Genomic DNA, 19,887 nt, shown 5'->3' with positions numbered 1-19,887 from the left:
GAGAGGCAGAGCCACAAGTGTTGCAAGGGGGGAGAGTTTGGGGGCTGTTTGATTGCATGGGTCCTCCTGGGACTAAGAGCAGATGCTTGTTGGGTGAGGCCAGCCCTCTGGGATTTGGGGGATGCTCTTGTGTAAGGCAACCTGAGCTCCAGCAGGCAGTGGGGGATGCAATGTAGGATTTTCTTCTCTCATCGTGGTGTCATGCCTGGGGAGCAGACAGTCTCCCCAGAGACTTGACAAAGCCTCTGTATATAACTTCCAGCTCTGCTCTCAGTGGAGCTCTGGTTTCTTTTTCCCAGGTGACTCCATGAGCTGAAGCTCTTCAGTTAGCTTTCAGCCACACGTTCGCTTGCTTGCTGGCTCCCGTAAATGGGTTCTGACTTTGAGATGCTGAGCTCAGGAGCAGAGCTAGGGCTGCAGGATGAGGCTTAGGCTCCTTGACCTTTGGGCCCATAAAGCATCCTTTCCAGAAGAAATGAGGACTGGCAGGAGGTGAATTGCTTCTGACAGGGACTTTTAGAGGTAGGGACTCTGGCCCAGGACCTACTCAGGGACATGGATGAGGCATGGAAATAGGGGAAACCTGTCCTGCTGGTTCTTGAGCTGGCATCAGGCTCTGAGGGAATAAGTGCCTCTGTCTTCATGATCCCAAGTCCAGGAGCTTTCCCTGGGCCTACTCTCCAGTATTACAAAAGTTATACCCCATGTTTCTGTTGCAACTTGCAGGCCCGGCAGCAGCTGCAGTCTCTTTTTGGGAGCTGGGCAGCTTTCTTCTCCTCCCCGTCAGGACATCAGGTGGAGGGTGAAGCTCTGCCAAGGCAAGCGATGAGACTGCGCTGGCCAGGCCAGTGCCCAGGGAGGATAGACCCCTCAGGTCCATGCCAGATGCATGTGTTAGACTCAGCGCTGTTCTCCTCCTGCCTGTGGTTTAGGGATTGATGCCTGGGGGTGTTAACTTTGTAGTTAACAGAGAGCTCTGCCCCCAGGGGAAACTCTTCCTCACAGCACCAGGGACTAACAGAGGACCTCTTCTGAGTCCCTGCCGTCCCAGACAGTAGGAGTTAATGGGCCTCCTGCCTCAGCCCTGCCTGCCGGGCAGGTTGTGCTGTCTGGGTTAGGCTGCCAGTTCCAGTTTCTACCTGCAGCCGTTGCTTCTGTGCCTGGGAACAGCCTGCCCGAGCTTTGTCCATCTCACGGCTGTCAGCCTTTCCCAGTGGTTCAGGGCTTGGAGAAATAAGCTAGGCATCCCCCATCTCACAGGAGCCCTGCCCAGCCGGCAGCGACCGGTGGGAGCTGGGGACCTGTGACTGGGGGATGCTGCCCAAGATGTGGGTGCGGGGCAGTAGGTACGTGTCACTGGTGTGGGAAGCTCCTCTCTGGGGGCAGACAGAGGTCTGGCCAGAGGTAGTCCCACTTTTGACTGCCGCCCTGTCCTCTGTGTGCCCAGAGTCAGTGGGAGATGCCTTCAATGCGCCTCGTGGGCTGCTGCCGGCCGGCTTGGCTGAGCTGGCTTTACTGCAGGGTGCCGCACTGCAGCCTGGTCCCAGCCTCATGGGAGGAGTTCCAGCCAGAGAGGTGTGAAAATCCCACCCGGGACTGGCAGGGTAAAGCTCGGTGTTCGCCCATTCCCTGGCTCCACTCACCCCATCTCCCTTCCCCTGCTCGCCAGCTGCAGCTCGGCGCTCTGCGGGCGGGAGCCGTCTCGGCTCCAAAACACGCTGTGGCTTTGCAGAAAGTCACGTGGCCCTGCTGGCTGGCTGTCCCAGGAAGTCAGGGGAGCTAACGAAGAGGCTCGTGTCAGAGGGTTTTCCCCTCGTTTTGGCGCAGCTCGGCTCCCACAGGAAACGTGGGTGCCGAAACAGCCCATCCCTTGCTTACCGTTGGCAGCCCAGGTGCGGAGCCGGAGGGCGGGGGGACTCCCTCCTGCCTGCTCCCCGCTGGTTGGGGTGGTCCCACCTCCTCTCCGGGGCAGGGCTCACCAGCAGGTTAAGGATGGAGAGTCATGAGGCAGAAGTACCTAAGACAGCTTGGAGCCTCTTCCTGTGCTCCCAGCCTCTGGGCATGGCCCATAGCTAGCCCGGAGAGGGAGCAGGGGGCCGTGCAGCCGGCCACGTGCCAGCCCCTCTGTGTGAAAGTTCCCTCTCAATCAGATTATCTGTATCTCGTCCTGCCTTGCTGCCACAGCCCTGGCCAGGAGCTGCTCGGATCCAGCGCTAAGCCTCTTACTGCCCAAGCCTGAGGTCACCACGCAAGGGGACGTGGCGTGGGGCACTCTGGCGGCAAATGCCCAGCAGCTGCCGCTGCTGAAATGTGGCGAGGGGGTGGGGATGTTTTCTGCAGGGATTTTGCACCCATCTGAGGCTGACAGATGGCAGGATTAAGAGGCGGCAGGGCTCCTGTCCTGTGAGAGCTGCTGGGGTGCACGGTCGGAGGCACCCCGCTCCCCAGCCTGACTCCTGGCTGGGCTACGGGTTGGCCTGGGGCCAGGAGGTGCTCCAGCAGAGGCTGCTGGTGAGGACCCCCCTGCCTGGGCTCGAACAATGGCGTTATCCACCCATGAGTTTTCTTGTCGTTTGAATGATGGAGGAAGCAGATGTGGTGGGGGTGGGTGTCGGAGGAGCCCCAAGAAAGGTGCTTCCCCTCTGCGCCAGGTCACCAAGAGCTTTGCTCCCTGGCCCCTGGCTGGCAGTGGGTTGGGGCTCCTAGGGCTCGGTGCCCGTGCAGGGGCCAGACGGTTGGGAGCAGGCAAGCTGCCTTGCCCTGACCAAACAATGCTCCTCCGTGCAAGGCTTCACGAGTGCCTTCGTGATTTATTTGAAATTCAAATCCATACCCAGACCCAGTGGTCGAGGTGAAGGCTGCCAGGAGCTGGAAAGGCGCAGGGGAGGAGGGAGGGAAGCAGGGCTTCCTGTCTGTGCCAGCCTGGCCCCATCCCTGAGCCGTGCACCCTGTGGAGGTGCAGGGTCTGGGCACCTTTAGGCTCTTGCAGCCGGCTGGCTCGGGCTGGAGGTGGCTCTGGACTGGCACCCCTGGGGTCTGCAAATGCTGAGCCTGTGGGGAGAGTGTGTGGGGTGGAGGGATGGCGCCAGGGCAGCAAAGCTATGGAGGGGGAGGACAGTGCCGTGAGCCAGGCAGCCAGGTGTGTTTATGGGGAGGGCTTGCTGACCGCTCTCTTTGTGTCCCTAGACTCCACCTGCCCCACAAAGGTGTCTTCCCTTGTCTCCAGGGCAGCCAGCCCGGCCGATGGGGATCCAGGAGGATAAAGCACCGGCCGGCGGTGTATAAGTATGTGGCATTTTTATTGGCTTGCACAGGCTGTGCAGTCCCAGCAGCTGCCGCAACATTTCTGCTCAAGAGCTCTCCTCCCTCCCACCCACATCTTGCCCCACGTCACCCTTTTGTGTCTGCACTAACCAAGGCCACCAAAAGCCAGGCTGCCTGCCTGCTGCCTGTGTCACTAACCTTGTTATAGAGGGCAGCTCACTGCTGGACTTCATCGGCTAACATGGCAGCCCCCATTTTGCTGGTGTTTGGGGTGAAGGTCAGTTGAGGTCTTCCTCCTCCATGTCCTAGCTGTTGTAAGCATAAGGGCCATAGCACCTAGACCCTGTGCATGCTGAATGCTTTGAAGACCTAAGATGACAATGCTCAGAAGGTGGTTTAGCTAAATGGCTGAAGCAGCCCAGCCCAAAGTTCAGCTGGGCTGGGGCTGCCAGACATGGTGGGAAACCAAGGGCCCAGGAGGCAGTCGTGATTGCTGGGACGTAGTTGCTGTGTGGGAGCCAATACCTAGGCTAGCCATGGTGTTGGGGGCTCATGAGCACTCCCAAGGAGATGTGGAGGTAGGGACAAGTCCCAGGCCTTGTTCCCAGGTTCCCTACGGTATGGTCTTTGGAGCAGCACATCAGCCTGGTCAGGATTTGGCTGTGCTGGTGTGAGTGCTGCGCAGAAACACCACCGTGGAAGACTCCCACTGAGAACTGCTGCTTCCTGGCTTCTGCTAAATGGTTTCTCTGAGTATCACCCCGTTTGCATGGTGTCCTGGGCCTTTCTGAGTTTCCCCACTCGGTCCCCAACTTGCCTGACCTTGTAGACACAAAAGTCTCGTGTCCCAGTGCTGCTTGGGAGTCTGTGGTTGGAGGTGTTAGGGGTGGGAAGCAGCGTGGCTGGTTGGTGCTCTGCACAGGGGAGGTGGATGGGGTTTGGAGAGGTCCAAAGTGCCGTGGGTTGAACACCAGAGGGCATGGTCGCTCTTTGGAGCTCAGTGCTCTGCTGTGCAGATCTGGCCCTTTCTCTGGAGCTTGCTTCAGCAGGGTGTTGTGACATGTCCCCTCTGCAGGGTCACCGGCCTCTTCTCCTCGCTCCTGGTTTTTCTTTCCTCTCTTCTGCAAAGGAGGGCTTTGCAAAGCGTCTGTGTGGAGCTTTTTTGGTGCTGCTGGGGGTGAAGTGGCTGGTGAGCTTGCTGGCTTAAACTTGTCAGCCACTGCTGTGGGCTGGCTGATGTTCAGGGGTAAACCTCCAGCCAAGGCAGCTGTTAGCCAGCTCATCACTACATGGGCTTTCATATCCTGGTAGCCCTTGGAGCTGCACAGTGGCACCCACCCAACCTCTGCACCTGGAACCTGAGTTGCTCCCCGTGCTCTGGTGGTCTCTGGAGCACCCGGTGTCACCCTGTGGGAGCAGGAGCAGAGAAACTCGGGGAGCGGAGTGAGGCAGCCCTGCGCCACTGGTCTGCAGTAAACTGTTAGTCTGCACCAGGAAGGGGGAGAGTGGTCTAGTCTCTGCACCAGCAGTGTCTCTTTCCCTGGGATCGCCTCTCCAAAGGGTGGTGGGAGAAAAGAGCCCGCTGGTGAGGCTGCAGAAGCTGGCAGACATGGTGATGTTAGGATGAGAGAAGAAAAGGAAAAACGTAAGAGTAGATATGCTGAGGGCATTTGAACAAAAAGGGTGGAAGAGAAAAAAAATCAGCTTCTCCTGCCCTCCCATTTGTAGCAGAGGGACAAGCTGACATTTAGCAAAACCAAGTAGTGATAGATTTAACATTGCTAAAAGGGGTTACTTTAATTTTGACTTGAGGTGGGAAAGAAAAAGACTTGGTAGCTCACTGCCATGAGGTGAAAAAGTGAAACCAAAGATTAGACTTGATAATCAGTAACAGGGTCACAGTGAAACCAACAAATGCCTTTTGGGTGGCAAGTTCGCATGTGCTTTGCTTAGTCACGGGGTCATGATGAAGGCTTGGGACAAAGAAGTGGGAGGTTGTCTTTCCTGTCTTAGCCTTAGACTTCGTGGAGGGGGGGCAGATCACTGAGGACCAGGTTTCTCAGGGATGCTTAGCAGTCCCCCCCCTTGCAGACACCTGCAGGTGCTGCCATGTGTGGTGTGGTTTCAGGTGCGTGGGACCGGGGTCTCCTCGCTTGGAAAGCCTTGCTCAGGGCTGCGTGGGGCTGGGGAGCCTCTCGGCTTGGAGCAGTGGTTTCTGATCTAACACAGCAGACTGAAACCAGTAACAGCAGCGCAGGGAACCAAAGGTCTCCCTCGCTTCCCATTTGCCTGTGTGCCTCCCATTCGCCTGTGTGTGTGTTTGTAGGGTGTCACTGGGGGAGGAGGAGAATGACAGCAGGAAGGTTTGCCTGGCTGGCTTGAGGAGGGTGCTCTTGGGCTTCCCACTCCTGCTGCCTCCAGGTAAAGGGACTTGGAGAACCAGTGACCTGGTCTCTTACTGGTCTGCTTGACTTGGAACAGATTTTGGGGCCAGCTGGGCATCCCTCTGGGCTGTTTCCATTTGCAAGTCCGGGTCCTGCCAGCCCAGGAGGGAGGTGGGACTGTGGTGGGGGTGAGGAGCTGCAGGCAGTGTCAGTGGGGTGTCTGCTGTGCATAGACTGTGGGGGACAGGGAAAGTGGGGCACGGGGCAGTTGGAGAGAAGCTCCCTTAGCTGGAGATAGGGCCGGGGAGGAGCTGCACATATCTCTTATCAGGCTTCTTTGCTCTGAATAGGCAGCTAGTGATAGCACGATTTTAATTTCCTCTTTGATAAAACATCCTGCCGGTCCCAGTAAGTGCGTCTTAGCGGTGGACTGAGGGCTGTTCCTAGGGGCCTTTCCACAGCCTGTCTTCCTCCTGTGGTCACAGCTGGCACCGTGGCTGCCCTGAAGCTGCGAGGACGCCAGGACCTGCTCAGCTGCTAGTCCAGCTGGCCCTTTCCTGGTACTGGGAAGGGAAGTCCTAAGGACGTGTATCCTGTGTAGGGAAAGAGGCAGAGTCCTCCATCCTTCAGCAGCTGCTGGGTTTGCGGGGAGAGAGGGCTGAGCAGGTGTGAACATCTCTTGCCTGCCCTGGGCACCTCCAGCTCCCCTTCCCCACTGGTGCGGTGAAAAAAGGGCCAAACGTAATCACCGCAGCAGCTCTCGCAGTGGAGAGGTTTGCTCATGTGTCCTCACCCACCCCTGTTTCCCACCACTTTGCAAAGGCCACTGGTTCCTTCTGCCGTGACAGAGATGGCGGTCGTGGTGGTAGCTCAACCTTTGGGCCTGGCTCCACTCTGGTTAATGGTTTCCTGTGAACTGCTTTCAAGATACCCGTTGGAGAAGGCAGCTGGCCGCCTTCGCCGTGCTGGCAGCAACCTCCCCTGACGTTTTGTTATGATCATTTTACTGCAGTTTCTCTCCAGGCCCCAAGGAGCACTGGGCACGGTCCAAACACACGCACGCTCCTACACACAGAGGAGAAGAGCTCCCAGTCTAATTTTAGCCGTGACATGTAGGCAAGGGGAAGGGACAGGCAGGAGAAGGCAGGGTGTGAAAGGACGAGGTCCCAGCTGCGGCTGCACACGCTGACTCATTACGGCCTCGTGCGTGGCTATTGGCTCCCATCACAGGGTAAATGACCGAAGTAACAAAAGTTGGTGACTCAACGCCTTGCGGGGATCGTGCAGCAAGCTGGCCTTTGGCGTGACCCCCCTTTCCTCTCTCTGCAAAGGCCAAAGCGGAGATGGGTTTCATGGCCCCAAAATGGAGCTAGGTGGTATTTGGCCAGGAGCGGGTCGCTGGGGGTGGCTGGGGGACCCATATAGCAACGAAGTGTGACGGGGAAGTCCCCAGCCGGGCTGTGAGAGGTCCCATGGGGGGTTTGCAGCAACAAGGGGAGGTAAAAAGCTCCTGAGACGTTTGTGGAGCCCACCTGGACCAGATACTGTCCGTAACTCAGGAGCAAGTTACCTCCTGTGCACGAGCACAGGCTCTCCGTGGCAGGCGGCTCGGCTCTCATCAGCCGCGCAAACCCCTTTATCTTTATCGAGGTCCCAAGGAGGCGGCAGAGAATCGCCTCCTCAGCAGGTTCCTCCCCTTATCTTCCTCTTGCCGCTCCGAGGGAAGTGGTGGCATCTCCTAGCTGCAGCTGGGTGCTCAGAGGGCAGCTGGGTGCCGGGGGGGACGACACCCGTCTCTTTCTGGGCCCCCTCTGGTGCGTGCGCCTCTGGCTGGGGACGAGCTGGCCTCGGGGCTGCTCGGAGAGGAAGTGCAGTTGGTTATTTTAACGAGCACAGTCAGGGTTTGCAGCGCGGGGAGGAGGCGGAGGGAGAAGCCGAGCTCTCGCTCTCCAAACTAGGACTTGGTTGGGGAGGGCTGGCCCGACGCTGCTGCGCGGCCACCGCCACCCGCTCGGCACCTGCAGGGACCCCCGCGCCGCTCCGGATCAGGTCACGGGGGCTTTTCCCCATGCTCTCCCCTTCTCTTCTCCTCCTCCTCTTCTTCTTCCTTGTCCCCCGCGTTTTGCTGCTTTTGTTTGTGCTGGGTGGGGGATGGGGGGGGGCTGGGGGAGCCAGCCCTTAGTTCGCGGGTATGGTCTGAGCAGGTACCGGGTCCCATCCCGCTGGGGAAAGACAGGGGGAAGCAGACCCCGGTGTCATCCCCGAGACCTTGCTCCTGCTGAGCTATGTTTGCTCCCGGAGGCTGGAGTGAGCTCCTAAGGCTACAAGCAGTCCCCGGGGCTGAGACGGGGGCTCTGTGAAACGCAGCCGCCATGGCACTCGGTGGCACCTGGCTGTTGTTTCCTCTTTGGAAGGAGGGCAGGGGTTTTACCTGCCAGAGTTGTGTTTCCAGCCACCCAGTCTGCTGCCTGCTACGGCACTGGCTGCATTCTGCCAGCCTGTGTGGCATGGGGATGGCAGCAGGAAAACTGCAGTTGGCAGAGGACGCTGGCGTGGGCAGCCAGCCTGTGCCGCACCGGGATCCCTGGATCCCGGCCACTTTGCCCTGAGATAGTTTAGAGAAGACTTGTGGGCTCCTGGCACCTCCCCTGGTGCCGGTGGCAGTGAGGTGCCCTGCTTCTGCTGGGGGTAGTGGGATGCCCTTCCTGATCTCTCTCTGGAGGAAGGCATGTGGCTCCCATCTTTCTGTTATCAATGCCTGTAGCTGAGCGCCTGAGGCTCTCTTGGCTTTGCTTTGGGAGGTGCAAAGACTTCCCAGCCCTGGGAATCGCTGCTTGCGCGCTGCATCTGCCACACTGCAGCTGTATCTTTACGCCAGGTTCATCGCCTCCTCCCAGGGGCTGGTGCCTTGGGCAGACGCTGTGTGTTGCCCTGCCCAGGGTGGCACCATGCTGGGATGTCTTCCCTGTGCTCGGGGAAAATTCTGGGGCTGCTCAGGGAGTTTGGATCAGACAGCTGGGTTGTGGGACCAATCTCCCTTTAAATAGCATGTCCCTCGAGTCCCTCCTCTACAGGAGGCACAGAGCTGTGCGTACCGAAGGAGGCGACCAACCTTGGGGAGAACGGTGGGAATTTGCTAAAGAAACCATGGACTGGGCACCAAAACGGCCAGGGCACTCTGCCGAGCTCCCCACCGCGTTGCTTCATGTGTGTTACTCTGCAAAGGGAGCTCAGAGAGAGACAAGAAACTCAAAGTCCTTCCCAGGCAGCATTGCTGGTCCTGCTCTTGGGACCAAAATAGAAACTGCATGGCCGGCCTCTCCCCCGACCCCTGCTCTGCCGTGGCCCCGGCACTCTGTTGGTGGTTGCTCGCCCTTTGCATTTCATCCCAGATTAATTTGCTGCCCGAGGCCGTCAGTCTTGCCATTTGGCTCCCCAGCCAAACACGGTGACAGATTGTTTAAATCAGGGCTGTCAGGTTTCTTGATAACCGGGAGGCAGATTATTTACTGTAGTGGCAAATAAACTTCATAATGTTATGATGGTGGAAAGTTGTCAAGGGATATGAACGCCCGGAGTCAGCCCAGGAGCCTCCAAGGAGACAGCTTTGGTTTAAATTAAGACAAAACACTGTCTTCCATGGATTTTGGAAAGGAAATCACATTGTTGTAATGGGAACATTACTCTGAGCCTTAGGGCTGGCAAACTCTTGACTTTATGAAGCGTAAATGGAGGGTCTGAGCTAGTCTGGGAGATGTGCCTTGAAGCACATCTCAGGTTTGCCCTGAGAAGGCAGTGAAGGGCAGGTGGCACCAGGGTGTCGTGCAGAGCTTGGGGAGAGGCAGGATGGAGCTGCCACCAGAAGGATGTGGGATTATACTAGGAACTATAAAAAAGTCTCAGGCCCTTCTGCTCCTGGCCCCTGTTCTCCCAGCAAGCCAAACTTCAGAGCATTTTGTTGGGAAGGGCCAGGCAGGAGGGTAGGATGGCTGATCCCTTTTGCCTTGCCTTGGTCAAGGCAGGGCCAATTGGTGGAGACCACGGTCAGGTCACTGGGTGGCCTTGGGCAGTTCCTTCCACCTGGCTTTGCCCCTTGGAGGAGCTTCCCGTGACAAGCTGCAAAGCCGTGGTGTTTTGTTTCTTTGCCTTGCCTACAAACCCCTGCAAGGAGCTGCTGGTGCCTGTTCCTGCATCCGTCCCCTTGCCTTGCTCGTTCAAAGGCGGCACCTTAGAGGCTTCATCTCCTCCGTGTGGTGTCCCCAGGTCCCAACGGAGTTAGTACTCTGTTAGTGGAGCACTAACTAAAGTTAGTGGCCACGTCTCATCCCTGGTGTGGACTATGTGGTGATCCGCCCAAGGCACCCGCAGTCAGAAGTGATGCTGAACTGGTGATGCTGAGCTGTCACTGCCAGCCTGGGGTGTGCCCTGAAATTCCCATCCCCTGAAATAAACCCCGTGGGCGAGTTTTGCTTCTGGCCATCTCATGCAGGGATCCCATTACCCTTTCGTGGCTGGGGTGTGTCAGGGTATTTGCATCGGGTCCACACGCTGGCCCTGCTGCGGCACCGTGGAGCAGAGGCGTGTATGTGTGGGAGCAGGAGGTTGCAAGCTGTGCCCTTGCTCGACTTTGTGCAAGATGGGTACAGAGAGGCCAAACTGAAGTTGCTGCCTGTCTCTTGTGAAGCAATCCAGTCCTGGAGCCTTCAGGTTGGTCAACCAAAGTGCCCAGTAGCACTGACAGGTTTCTGAGCAAGTTAGCAAAGCCCTTAGATGTTGCCAGGCCTGCCTTGCTCTCGCTGTCCGTGCCCAGCAGCCCTGGAAGGGGCCTCTACACAGCTCCCTGCAGAGAGTGGTGCTGGGGCTGCACGTGCAGAGACCTCAGGCTGGGAGGTCCTCTGCAGCTGCATGCATGTGACCACCAGCTGGTTTCTAAGCCCCTGCCTTGCTTTCTCACTAGGAGGGAAGCATGAAGTCCTCTGGATCAACCGTGGGGCTCACTGAGAGACAGGTGGGGACCTGGTTCCTTCTGAATGCCCTGCAAGGACCAGAAACTGCCTTCTGCAGCCTGGAGGGGCAACCTTAAGGTTGCAGCAGTAATCTCCTCCTCCGCGCTATGAGGGTGACAGTACAATTGAGGATTGTATAATACAGGATTGTATAGTACAGCCTGGGAATGCCACGCTCTTGCAGCTCAGGAACCTGGGAGTGAGGTGCTCTGGCCCGTGTAGGCGGTGGCACTTGTTGCAGTAGATCAAATGAATGAATCCTAAAATAGAAGGTGAGCACAGCCTCACCCCTTGCAATGCTTTGAAAGGGTCGTGGTTTGGATGGAGCCTCCCTACCCCTGTGGTGGGGGCCGGGGGGGAAGCCACATCTCTTTGCTTATGCTGGACCCAGCACAGGGGAGCTTCTGACTCTGTTTTATTCTTGTGATATATGAGAGGTTACATCTGGAATGGAAATTTTGGGTAGAAGCAAACTGCGCAGTTTGGGAACTTGCTGATCACTGCTCACCTCGCTTTAACCAAAGCCCTGAGGGCTGCACGACATCTTGACCAGTGTGCTGCGTTCCCCAGCCGGCACGGGGAGACCTTCCTCTGCAGACTTCATCTGTGCTGGTTGCCCTTCGTGGTACGTTGAGAGGGCTGGCCGGGGAGCCCGAGGGAGAAGAGAGGTCAGTGACTGATGCCTGGGAGCAGGATGGGAGAGCGGGGACAGGATCTCAGCAGGGGTGGTGTAGGGATGGCAGCGTACATGGGAAGATTGAGTATCAGAGCACTGAAAGGATGGGGAGGTGCGAGCTCGTGATGGAAACTGAGGCTGAAGGCAAGCAGCAGTATGTCAGTGAGGCGGGGATGAGCAGTAGCTCCCTGGATGGGCTCCCGGGCTCTTGTCCCTTAGTCCCACTGCTGTCCTGGCAGGGAGAAGACAGAGGCAGAAGCCCAAGAGATCTTGGTGTCACGCAGGGGTGGCTATTAATAACACACTTTCCCTGTGGTTGAGCTGTGCAAGTCAAGCATCCTTGCCAGGGGAAGACAACTTGTAAACTGAAACGGGCTCCTGCTTGCGTGCTGCCAGCTCTGATGCTGCAGCAGCTCCCCAGCACCCACAGCAAGCCGGGACGCAGCCAGCCGCCGTCAGGACGGGCACTCGTCATGGAGCAGGGTGAAACTCTTGGACTCGTTTCCCTTGCTGTAGCCCTGTAGTTGGAAAAAATGCTTTCCAGTCAACTAACTGGAGGTTTGCTGAAAGTTCGGGAGGAGCTGATGGTGTTTTTCAAGTCCAGACTTCTCTAAAGCCCATGGTTTGTGTGTTGTGCTGCTGGTGGTGTCCTGCTGTAGGGTCCTCTTGCCACCCTTGGTGCCAGCAGAGGGGTGCCAGGTTTGGCACTGTATGAAGGTAGCCTGGGATCTGTCTGTCTTCTGGGTGCTGGTAAGGAGAGACCAGGCTGCTGGAGGGACAGAGGGAGTGATAACGTGGAGGAAGGGCTGAGCAGGTGTGTGGCACAGCATCCCTCTACACGTCTAAGGGCACAGAGGGCCTGTTCAGTATGGTACATGGGGGTTTGCTTGAGGCTAGTGAAGCAAAGCAGAATAACTGGAGCTGAATATTAAGCAGCTCTTCCTGATGTGGGCAGAGCCTATGCCCACATGTTTAGTCCGAGGAGTCAGCCTGTCTGGTTTTGGAACTACCACCACTGCAGGAGGGATGGCTGGTGGCTCTGGAGAGCAGGGTTTCCTTATCAGCCAATCCACAAGCTCTGTGTCCGCTGAAATTACAAGGTGCAAGTTTTTCCTCTTTGATCCCTGCTTGACTTTCCAAGGGCATTTACATCCTGCCACCAAGGTTAGCTCTGTCCTTAGACTCTGAGTGCCCAGGGAGCTTCTTGCAGGAGCCTCCTCCTCCCCCAGCTCTCGAGGACAGCACTGCTGCCTGCCCGTGCTCCAGGACATATTCCTGCTTCAGCAGCATCTCTGCCCACCAATGTCAGGAGCATAGGAGGCCGAGGAGCTCTGGGGGGTCTGGTTAGAAAAAAACCCCAAAACTCTCAAGAGCTCTGACTGCAGATCGTGAGCAGACCAGAGCTGCTGGCTCCTTCCTCATTCACAGAAGGAGATTGAAATGATAGTGCAAAGCTGCCTGTAAGTAGAGTTGATATCCTAGTGCGTGCAGCAGTACTTCCTTTCCCTCCCACCCTGCAAATGCCAGGCTGCCTCCATCCAGCCTCCTTACCTAACTGAGCTGAGCGATGCAGTCTGCAGAGTAGCCACAGGCACTTGCCGTTCTTTGTCTTGTCTCGGTGGCAAACAGATGTTTGGTGTGCTGGTGTTAGGCCAGGGGCTTCCAGGGCTTAGGTCCTCTTGGGCTCCTCTCCGCTCAGTGCATGGTTCCCTGGCTGCTCTGCATGCAGCTCTGCTGGTGCACATCAACCCTGGGCAGCCCCGGCAGTCAGTCCATCTGCTCCACCAGCAGCAGCTCTCAACACTTGTGACAGACCATTTGGAGCTCAGATTGGAAGTTGCAAGAGATGGAGTTATCTTCCCCATAATATCTGAGCTGCCACGTGGTGCTGTTGTGGGCTGTCAGATGGTTGCCCAGTAATAACCTTCACTCCTGGTGGCTGGAGCGTGAGTCCATGTGCCACTTGCAGACACCCCTGAAGATAAAAAGGACCATAATCAGCTAGTACCCAAACATAAATGTCAAGCCAAGGTTGTTCTAGCAGATTTCCTCACGAGACTGTGGTGCAAAAAGGAAGGAAGCTGTGTTGAGAGATCTTCCTGCCCATAGCAGCAGCTCAGCAAGCAGTACAGCAGCTTCGTGCTAGTGGAATATCTGGGGCAGGAGGGAGCATCCATGCAGCTCATTCAGGATGGAGTTTGACAGTATGTTCCCCCCAGCAGCTAAAGCTAGCCAAGAAGGGTCTGCTGCAGCACACCACACCTGGGCAGTGTTCTCGCTTGGGGTTTTTAATGTTTTATTTGTCTGGACAATTTTTAACCCCTGTTGGTGGTGATACAGTTTACTGTGCATCATTGTTTACTGTGCGTCATCCTGCGGATGATGGGGAGAAGGAACAGGAATGGAGCACCTCTGGGTCGGGGACGGGCTGGAAGCAGGGTGATCAGTAAAACATGCTTTTACCCTCCGCAAAGCTGCGGGGGCCTTGGGGGTGTGATAGTTAACCTGCTGGTGACCAGGTAGTGCTGGGTGTACCTGCATTGATCTCTGAGGAGGTGGCACTTTGTATTTGCTTTCAGTTCAACCAGGCTTTAGCTGCCCTGATGCTGCTGTCTGAACTGCAGATTCCTCTGGAGGGCATCGCTGTCCTTCCTTCCCTCCTTGTGCTACATTACTGAGTACAGACATGGCAACAAGACTGTAGAAAATAAAGAGCTGGCTTCCTTGTGTACCAGGCTGGAGGAGAATGAACCAAGCCTGACCTTCTCCAAAAATACAAACTCAGCTTTGTACTCCTCCAAAAGAAATAGAGGTATAGCCCAATGGGTTCTTTGTGGTACAAGCACTAAGCAAAGGCTCCAGTTTGCAGTTCAGAAAATAACGTGTATGTCCCATCATACATGCATATCTCAAACTAAAAGGGAAGTTTCAGACAAGTTTGCCTGTTTGCGTGGACCTCGAGGCAGTGGAGGTTTGGGCCAGAGTGTTCTCCTGAAGGTCCCCTGGTGTTGCTGACCAGCAAGCAAGTGCATAAAGAGCATGAGAAGGGAGGAACGTAGAGGCAAGTGCAGCAGGTGCCAGCCTCCGTGCAGTGGTGAGTGGTGTGATGGGTGCCTCGTGATGGCTAGGGGAGCTGTCTTGCACAGCATCGAAACTGTTGAGAGTGATGGTGGTGGCTTGCGTGTGCCTGCAGGGTGCGATGATCCTGAGTCCCCTGCCTCAGGAGATACTGAAGAGCCAAAAGTTTGCTTCTATGAACTGTGGGTCTTGGTGGTTTGTTCGAGTTGCCCTCAAATAAATCCTCTCTATTTAGCAGCTGAAGAGAGGCAGTGACTGGAGGGTGGGAAGCGAAGCACTGGCTATGGAGGAGGGAAGTGCTGGAGCTAGTCAGATTCAGCCCCTTCCACTCCGAAGGCTTTGCGTGCCGAGCCACCAGCGCTGAAACTGCTGCAGCACCTTCCACCTGTGGCCCTGGGGATTTCCACGGACTGTTGCAACGTCCGGGCAACCTGTCAAGCTTTGAGGGCTGGGCAGGGAAAGCTTGAGAGCCCTGGTAAAACTTTTTCCACCAGGAGAGGGAAGTTTTGTGCAGGATGGATGGGATGTTTTTCCTAGCTCTCCTCCACACTACTGCAGCTCTCCCAGCCAGCTTCTACCAAATCTCCCTGCCCTGTTTTTACTTGCCCAGTGGGTTTTCTTCTTTAGGATTCACAAGGGCTTAATTTCAATTTGCTGCAAATTTCCTGGGGCTGGTACTTAGCCAGAGCAGTTCCCGTGGGGAAACCAGGTGGACCAGCACCAGGAGAGTGGTGGGGGTAGTTTCCAGGGCTGATCTGCACCTTGGGGTGCAGGGGCTCTGCCGATCCCACAGCGCTGAGCAGTGGTGACACCTGCCCTGCCATCGCAGCACCCTGTGCTGAGCGGTCAAACTCAAGGAGTGGGGGAGCTGTGGGGAGCAGGAGCTCCAGCAGTCTGTCTATCCAGCCAGCGGGTCCCAGCTCTGCTGCGTGCCCTGGGTGGCATCGCCATGTCCCCCGCTCCCACCCTTGGTCCCCTGCCTTTCCCCCCACCCCGTCTCCCTGCCCTGATTCCTGCAGCCCGACCTGGGGAATCACAGGGGAGCCTATTTAATTCCTGGTCTCTGTGTTAACAGCCACCATCCGGGTGTGATGGAAACCTTTTTTAGGCGGCACTTTGGGAGGAAGGGGCCACGGCGCACCAGTGTAGTGGCCGTGCCCACGAGCAAGGCCAGGCGACGCTCCCAGGCGGGGCTGCCCTCAGCCTCGCTGGCCCAGCGCCGCCGTGGCTCAGGCACCCCATTGCCAGCGCTCTCCTGCCTGGGCCTGCCCCGGCACCCCAGCCCCCGCCGCCGCTCCAGCACCACGCCGCCCTGCCTCAGCCCCAGGTTTGCCGTGCAGACGAAGCGCGGGGGCCAGGCACGAGCTATCGATGCCCACCTGGTTGGTCCCTCCGTCCTCCTGGCCAGCCTCATCCCCACTGGAGAGGAGGGGGACGGGGCACCCCGCACTGACAGCTCTGGATCCGAGTCTCCGGAGGATGGCGGTGTCAGCATGGCAGCGGGAGCCAAGGAGGGCCGGTGCGAGCGGTGGGCTGAGGAGAGGTGGCTGGCCATGCTGCCCCGGCTGCGGCCACTCCAGGCTGGGCTTCTGTCGCGGGGCCCTCGCTGCCTGCGGCGTGCCTCCTCTCACCGCCTGCCCACCGAGTTCATGTGCAGCCGGGCCGCCTACGGCTTGCCGGGCTGCTACCGCCGCCTCAGCCAGCGCCGGCGCTCCAGCGATGGCTCCCGGCCCGGGCTGCTCTCCTCTGGCCACATGCGGCTGCTGGCCCAGCGTTGTGCGGGGGCAGCTGGAGCTGGGCACCCCTCTGCTGTTCTCCCGGAGTGCTTGGAACCGGAGCCCACCCGCCACGCCACCCCGGATGGCTGGAGCCCCCGGCTGCTGTATGTATGGTGGTGGCGTGCAAGCAGGCAGTGCCTCGGGGAGGGGAGGCTGGGTGCAGAACCAGGCTCAGCGGGGAAGGAAGGAAGGAAGGAAGGGAGCTCAGCACTGTTGGCCCTGGCTGCCATCGGTCTCTTGCAGTGCTGCTTGTGTCCCTTAAGCATCTCCCGCTCGGGCCAGTGCTACCCCTGATGCTCTCTGTGCCGCCCCTGGGGCTTGCGGGCATCCCCTTCTGCCAGCCTGGTGCGAGAGGGAGGTGGCAGGCCTGGTTGTGGGCTGGAGATGCACCCTTTCTCCAGCTGGCCAGCTCTGCTGTTCCTTTCCTCTGCTCATCTGGGAGAAGCTCGCAAGCCCCAAACAAACAGCTGCTTTTTTCCCCAACTGATTGTACTGGTCCCCAAAAATGCCCCAGGCTCTGAGGCACCTTGGTATGGGAGAGCTGTGGGGAGCCTCTGCCAGGCAACGGCTCTGGGTTGTCCCTGCAAAGGCAGCCCCACCACCACAGTTCAGTGGAGCATCCTAGGCTGTTTTGCAATGGACCTGTCATCCCTGGGGGCTTTGACCCAGTGGGCCCAGGCTGTGCCTTTTGCAGGGTGTCTTTAGCTGAGCCATCAGCCACGTTGGCAGCACTTCTTTGTCCCACGGGGCTGCCTCACAGGAGCGGGTACTCCTCGGCCGGCAGTGCTGGATATTCACCGCATTTCCAGCCGCTTGGTCCTGGAGCTTTCCTGCTCCAGCCTCACCATCCATCCTGGGCACAGGTTGTGCTTTGCACATATTCCTCCTCCCTTGATCTAATAGCCAGCCCTCTTGTGTCTTCCAGGAAAGCTATTGCCAAGTCCAGCCTCCAGCACATGGTAGCCCAGCCAAACCCTGCGCTAGCCCTAAGGAGTGACTCGGAGAGGCAGATACGCAACACTGTGGACTGGAGCGTAAGTTGTAGCATGTTTTGCTGGGTGTTGCATGGAAAGGGCTCCTGGCCAAGAAGCAGCAGGCTCTTCCCAGGCTGAGGCTTCCCAGGTGACATCAGCTTTGACACATTTATGGCCTCCACCATTGCCACCAGCTGGTGCCAGCATCTGTGCTGCTGGCAGCACCCCTTGATGCTACAATGAAAGACTGTGCAGGCACAGGTGGTTCCTGGGAGGATGGCATAGCTACTCCACTGCCAGCTCTTCTGCTCCTGGCAGCCAAGGTCTTCTGGTGGCTGGGGACAAGCAGCAGGAGCAAGTCCCTGCTCCTTTGCAGGCAAAACCCAGCAGGTTTTAAGCTGTACCCTGAGGCTGTAGAACAGAAGCTGTTTCAGGAGAGTCCCCTGCATTGAATTTGCCCCAATGCCTCATCTCAGGGGGCGATGGAAGTAGCTCCCCTGTGGAGGACACTGCAACTGGGCTGTAGGTCTTGCAGGTGATTTCCTGGGACCCTCTTATAGGGTAGGCCATGGCAGCAGCTTGTGAGCTTTGCTCTGTCCAGATGTTGGCCCTGGTTGTTCTGTGCATCTTGTCTCCTGGCCTATACCTAGCTCCAACTTCCCAGCCCCTAGAGTTGTCCAGTATCTTGTCCCTCGCACAAAGCATTTTAGGCACTCGGATGCCCATCTGGGGGTGCTCTGAGAGAAATGTGTTGTCTTGTGCCTTTCAGGAGACTGCGGTCTATGGGGAGCACATCTGGTTTGAGACCAATGTCTCTGGGGACTTCTGCTACGTTGGGGAGCAGAACTGTATGGCAAAGCTGCTGGTGAGTCACCTGGGGTCACCCGCCTCCCCAGCAAGGGCCGCAGATGCGGGCTGTGCTGCCACCCGGTGGGGAGACCCTGCTGCTGCCGCCGGGGGACATGCGGGGATCTGGGGGGCTGCCAAGGTGGGGAGCGTGTCCCTTTACCTTTGTGTCCTAGAGTGCTGCATCCCCAATTTCTGCCAGTGCTGGTGCTCAGTTTGCAACGGGTACCCGACGCAGGGTTGCTGCTCACCCAGAGGTGATGTGATGATATTCCAGGGAGAAGCTGTTGGGATCCCACATCCTTAGAGGGACAATCTGAATCCAAAACCTTTCAATAGAGGATAAAAGCGAGCACTGGAGACCCAGGGCTGCTGCCTCCTGACCCTGCAGGCAGCACTGATCTTACGGGGTTGCTGCAGTCCTCCCTCCCAGCTTGCAGGCTCAGTCCTGCTTGTGGTGCAGAACACGGAGCGCTGATGTCATCCTGTGCCTGCCCATGGGGCTTACCGGGAAGCCCTGCGGGTGCCTCTCACACCGGCTTCCATGGTGCTCTCAGGCAGTGTCAGAAGAGGCCAAGGACTGCAGGACAGGACAGCGGGAGAGTACTTCCCTGCTCTGTGCCAGACTTGAGAGCATCTGCTCTAGGCACATGCTTAGATTCCTTCACTTGCAAGGAGTCTAGATTGTGTCTAACTTTCCTATGGGTCTTGCTCTGCATCCTGAAATATATGAAGGAGGTGTGATGGGTGGCTGAGCTTGCTGGCCTCTGAACACTGCTGTTCACATGCATGGTTTTCTCATCCTTTTTTTTTTTTCTTATCCCTTTTCTCATCCTCCAGCAAAAACCTCTCTCCAGGCGTAAGTGTGCAGCCTGCAAGATCGTAGTGCATACACCCTGCATCGAACAGTTGGAGAAGGTGAGTAGAGCCTACTAAGCCCTCTCTGTGGCTCACAAAGCTGTAACAGCCTTTTTTTCTGGGCAGCCCTTCCTCTTGGGTAGTGAAACACAAAAAGATCGGGGGACTGCCATGTGTCATTGCAAAGAGAGGCAATACCAAAAGGAGCATCTAGTGACATGATTGGGAACCCAGGCCCCATTTTGGTCAGGAACAGAGATATGTGAAGGGTTTTGCAGCAAGCACCAAACATCTCCAGAGGTTCTGAGCCTGCTGTAGTAAAGTAAACTCCAGGTATGATGGTTTTACTGATTCCTCTCACGTGTGTTCTATCTACAGATAAATTTCCGCTGCAAACCTTCCTTCAGGGAATCAGGATCCCGGAACGTACGGGAGGTGAGAGATGTGCCTCTAACACTGCCCACATCTGCCCCCCACCCCCACCAACCCCTCTTTCCAGTTTGGTGGCAAAGACGTCAGATGCTGCCAGCGCGTTGCCCATCAGAGTGCAGGCATCGTGCTGCCTCCTGGCTCCAAGGGGGTGGCACAGTAAAAGGGATGTTTCTTTGCAAGGCAGCAGCACAGACTGGGTGTGCGGAATGAGGAGCTCGCAGGCAGCAAACGCAGAGCATCTGCTCGTTTGGATGTTCTAAAGCTCCTGCATCTGCGTGGGGGAACCTGCAAATAATGTTTTCTGGGAGAATTTTTCCCCCCTTGTGCTGGTGCCCAAGGAGATAGAGGAGGCTGCAGCAAACAGCAGTTCCTCAAGTCTCTCACAATTTGGAAGGGCGCAATACGGGCTCACTTCTGGCTTCATCACTCAGCCCTGACCTGGGTGCCACAGGTACTGCAGGTAGCAGCGGAAGATGCCCACAGTGGTGCTGTCGGACCCCTTTAGCCTGCATTTTAACGTGCTGGGAGTAAGCGGTGGCCTGGCACCTGTCTGCTGAACTGTGCTGGTGGAAGCACCTGTCAGCCTTCGTG

General features: G+C 57.3%; 1 protein-coding gene across 6 annotated transcripts in view; it reads left to right on the top strand.

Annotated features, from left to right (window-relative positions):
• Positions 1–19,887, top strand: part of DGKZ (diacylglycerol kinase zeta) — a 45,049-nt gene that overhangs the window by 4,348 nt on the left and 20,814 nt on the right. For 2 of the 6 annotated variants that reach the window (XM_054826712.1, XM_054826713.1), the window contains exons 1-5: positions 7,446–16,290; positions 17,112–17,220; positions 17,930–18,025; positions 18,847–18,924; positions 19,243–19,299. In XM_054826712.1, coding sequence (XP_054682687.1) covers positions 15,500–16,290; positions 17,112–17,220; positions 17,930–18,025; positions 18,847–18,924; positions 19,243–19,299 — 1,131 coding nt within the window. In that variant the 5' untranslated portion in view covers positions 7,446–15,499. Of the gene's footprint in view, positions 1–7,443; positions 16,291–17,111; positions 17,221–17,929; positions 18,026–18,846; positions 18,925–19,242; positions 19,300–19,887 lie in introns of those variants that run through there. The other 4 variants (XM_054826710.1, XM_054826714.1, XM_054826715.1 and 1 more) reach the window with 4 other exon arrangements.

The sequence above is a fragment of the Grus americana genome, chromosome 5 (assembly GCF_028858705.1).
Source record: "Grus americana isolate bGruAme1 chromosome 5, bGruAme1.mat, whole genome shotgun sequence".
Taxonomy (NCBI): domain Eukaryota; kingdom Metazoa; phylum Chordata; class Aves; order Gruiformes; family Gruidae; genus Grus; species Grus americana.
The sequence above is the reverse complement of the archived record's forward strand: the minus strand, read 5'-3'. Positions and strand labels throughout refer to the sequence as shown.